This window comes from Aristolochia californica, unplaced genomic scaffold (genome assembly GCF_029961685.1).
Source record: "Aristolochia californica isolate CCGP_79_NKW_82.1479 unplaced genomic scaffold, dmAriCali1.0.hap1 SCAF_11, whole genome shotgun sequence".
NCBI classification, from domain to species: Eukaryota; Viridiplantae; Streptophyta; class Magnoliopsida; order Piperales; family Aristolochiaceae; genus Aristolochia; species Aristolochia californica.
Genome location: NW_027181782.1, coordinates 24,587,658 through 24,590,781, shown reverse-complemented (window position 1 = coordinate 24,590,781; position 3,124 = coordinate 24,587,658). Strand labels below are relative to the sequence as shown.

Genomic DNA, 3,124 nt, shown 5'->3' with positions numbered 1-3,124 from the left:
TGCGGAACAGGGGATGTGACAAAGTTCATCCTTAACGCGTTCATCGGGTGGTTAAACCTAATTGTTCAACTGAACCAGGTCACACCGCCTAGGGTTGGGTTTAACATCATTGACATGAAAGCATCTGGAAAATGAATTGGTTGCTTAACAAGAGCTGGTATAAGACCCATAAATACTTCCTCATCCTGGTCCATCCTACAGCCTGGAATCTCCAAATTTACATGGACACATCCAAAAATAGCTAAAAATTGACCAAGAAAGGAAGAAGAAGAAACAACAACAACAACAGAAAACGTAATGGAGTTCCTCTTTTCCCACAATCTTCAATTTTGAAGAAGAAAAGTGGAGCTATGGCCGAGGCCTACTGCTTTCCTCGTTCAAATCAAATTATCGGCAACAATGGTGAAATACTTCTCAGCACCATTCTACAAGGCGCAGTTTTCTTAGCCGTAGCTCGGTGCTTACATCTCTTGCTTGGAAACCTACGCCAGCCTCGGATTGTCTCTCAACTTCTTGTGAGTACTAGCTCCAACTTCCAAACCATTCTTTATTTCCAAAGATGCTTGCAAAATGTTGAATTTTATTTATCGTAAAAGTTTCGAATTTCGCTTTAGCCATACGATTATCGTCTTCCCTCAGAAAATCTTTTTTTTTCTCGCTGATATTTCTCTGCAAATTGCAAAGTCCACCGGTTGTGGTTGTTTACTAATGAAACTAATATGAGATTCTGATCTTTTCAGACTGGAATTATATTGGGACCAGCGTTGTGGTCACCTGATGGTGGAGTGAGCAAGTTCCTCTTCCCAAAAGATACAGGGCGCAACTTGACAGTCGTCGGTCATGCCGGGCGGATGCTTTACATCTTCCTCCTCGGCCTAGAGGCGGACATTCCCTACTTGTGGCGCACGAAACGTGCGGCAGCGGAGATTGCAGCTGGCAGCGTCTTCGTCTGCGCCATCACCGCCGCAGCCCTCACTCATGTCTTCGTCAAGTTCATTGAAAACAGATCAGCCGACCCATTCAAGATCTGGTTGTACCTGGTGGCAATACTCGCTAACACTGCCTCCCCCGTCGTCATTGATCTTTGCGGTGACATGGGCCTCGCCACCTCCGAAACCGGCCGCCTTGCTGTCGCCTCCGCTATCTTTAATGACATCGCTTGTTTTGGCATCCTCACCATTGCCTCCTCTTCCATAGGCCTCCCCGGCATGAGCTACTTCACATTTTTCGCGGGAATACCCATTTTCATCGTCCTCCTCTTTGGTTTCCGTGCTTCCATTAGGCTATTGAACCACTTCCACCGGCCAAACACGGATGTGAACATGATGGAGACGCTGTGGATCATGGCGTACTTGGTGATTGGGGCATCTTTTGCTTATCAAATGGGACTCAGTCCGATTATCAGCAGCTTCGTTATGGGGATTTTGTTTCCAAGAGATGAGAAGATCAGGCGGTCGTTGGTGCAGCAGCTGATGGGGATAGTCCACATTGTGGTGTTTCCGGTCTACTTCGGATATACAGGATTGCAATTGAATTTTTCAATCTTGGGGGAGTCAAATGGGCTCGTGCTGGTTCTTGCTCTCATTCTTCTCTCTTCTCTGTGCAAAGTGCTGGGCACTCTCGCCGTCATCACCTACCGCAAGGTCCCGCTCTCCGATGGTTTTCTTATGGGCCTCCTTCTCAACACCAAAGGTCACTTCCATGTCATGATCGCATCATTAGCCATGGAAGCCGGAGTGGGTCAATTTTCTCTGTCTTAATTCCTTTGATATCTCTTTCTCATAGATGTATGAGCAAGTAGTACAATTTTATTGACTCTCAGTCAATTCTACTGTTTGTGCTCGTGGTGGCAGTTTTGGGGAATCGGAACTCAGAGGGCGGTGCTGATAATGATGGTGGTTTGCACGGTGATTAGTGGTTCAGCAGCGAGCTTCATCCGACGGGGACGAAGCCTTCAAGCTATCAACCATGTTGGAATGGAGCGCACTCCACCGGAGAGCGAGCTGAAAATGATCCTCTGCGTGTATGCCGTCCGCCATGTACCTGCGATGATGAATCTAATCGCAGCCTCGTCTGGTGCGGAGGGGGCAACGTTGACGGCCCATGTAATACACCTAATCGAACTCACGCGAAGGAACACCACCAGCCTCCTCTACCACCAGCGTCCCGAGGAAGATGCAGACGACTTGGGTGACGGAGACGCTAGAGAGATAATCAACGCCATCAACATCTTCTCGGACGACGAAAGGTTAAAGGTCCTGTCCCTCAAAATATGCTCAGAGTTCGAGAATATGCACATGGACTTGTGTCAAGGAGCGGAGGAGATGTCTGCCTCTATCATCATACTCCCCTTCCATAAGCACCGTCGAGTGGACGGTCGCATGGAGGTGACGGAGGATGGTTATCGAACGGCAAATCAGAGGATAAAAAAGCACGCCCATTGCACGGTGGCAGTCTTGGTGGACCGGGGGCTTGGGGACATGAGGCGATCATCTTGCGGCGAAGACGTCACATACGAAATAGCAGTGCTGTTCTTTGGGGGCGCCGATGATAGGGAGGCATTGGCATATGCGGGGAGGATTGCAGAGCATCCAGCTGTGAGCTTGACATTGATTCGGTTCTCGGCACCGGAGAAGAAGGTGCAGCAAGCAGGGGTCTACACGTCGTCCAATACGGAAGGTGAGGAGGTGACAGTGTCAATCTTACAGGAGGAGCTGGAGAAGGACATTGATGGTGGATTTCTGTCCAACTTCTTTTCCAGGTACAAAATCGACTTCCCCTCCTGGAATCAGAGTTATAATCACCTTCCTATGATGAACCATGTTTAACTAAAAGAATTTTGTTGCCTGTCAGGTATGTGGCATCTGGGAAAGTAACGTACATGGACAAAAACGTGGGCACCGATCAAGAGGTAGAAGATGAACTGCTCTACATGGAAGGCGCTTATTCATTGTTCATAGTGGGAAAGAGCGATCACCAACTGACAAATGGGATGAACTGCAATCCAGAATTCCCAGAGCTAGGAAGAGTCGGTGATCTACTAGCATCTTCAGAATTCTCAAACCATGGTTCCGTTTTGGTTGTAGAACAGCATAAATAGGGCCCCCGATTAAATTCGCTCTAA

The 3,124-nt window shown here is 48.2% G+C and overlaps 1 protein-coding gene across 1 annotated transcript; it reads left to right on the top strand.

Moving 5' to 3' along the window:
• The first annotated feature begins 350 nt into the window (after window positions 1–350).
• LOC137943660 (cation/H(+) antiporter 1-like) lies at window positions 351–3,124 on the top strand. The gene is made up of 4 exons (XM_068789103.1): window positions 351–515; window positions 741–1,736; window positions 1,854–2,761; window positions 2,854–3,124. The coding sequence occupies exons 1-4, from the start codon at window positions 351–353 to the stop codon at window positions 3,098–3,100; spliced, it is 2,316 nt and encodes a 771-aa protein (XP_068645204.1). The 3' UTR covers window positions 3,101–3,124.

Excerpts from the sequence above, each read along its gene's own strand:
- LOC137943660 (XM_068789103.1), top strand. The coding sequence starts at position 351 with ATGGCCGAGGCCTACTGCTTTCCTCGTTCAAATCAAATTATCGGCAAC. Across the intron at positions 516-740 it reads GGATTGTCTCTCAACTTCTT|ACTGGAATTATATTGGGACC; the intron begins GTGAGTACTAGC and ends TGATCTTTTCAG. Across the intron at positions 1,737-1,853 it reads CATTAGCCATGGAAGCCGGA|TTTTGGGGAATCGGAACTCA; the intron begins GTGGGTCAATTT and ends TCGTGGTGGCAG.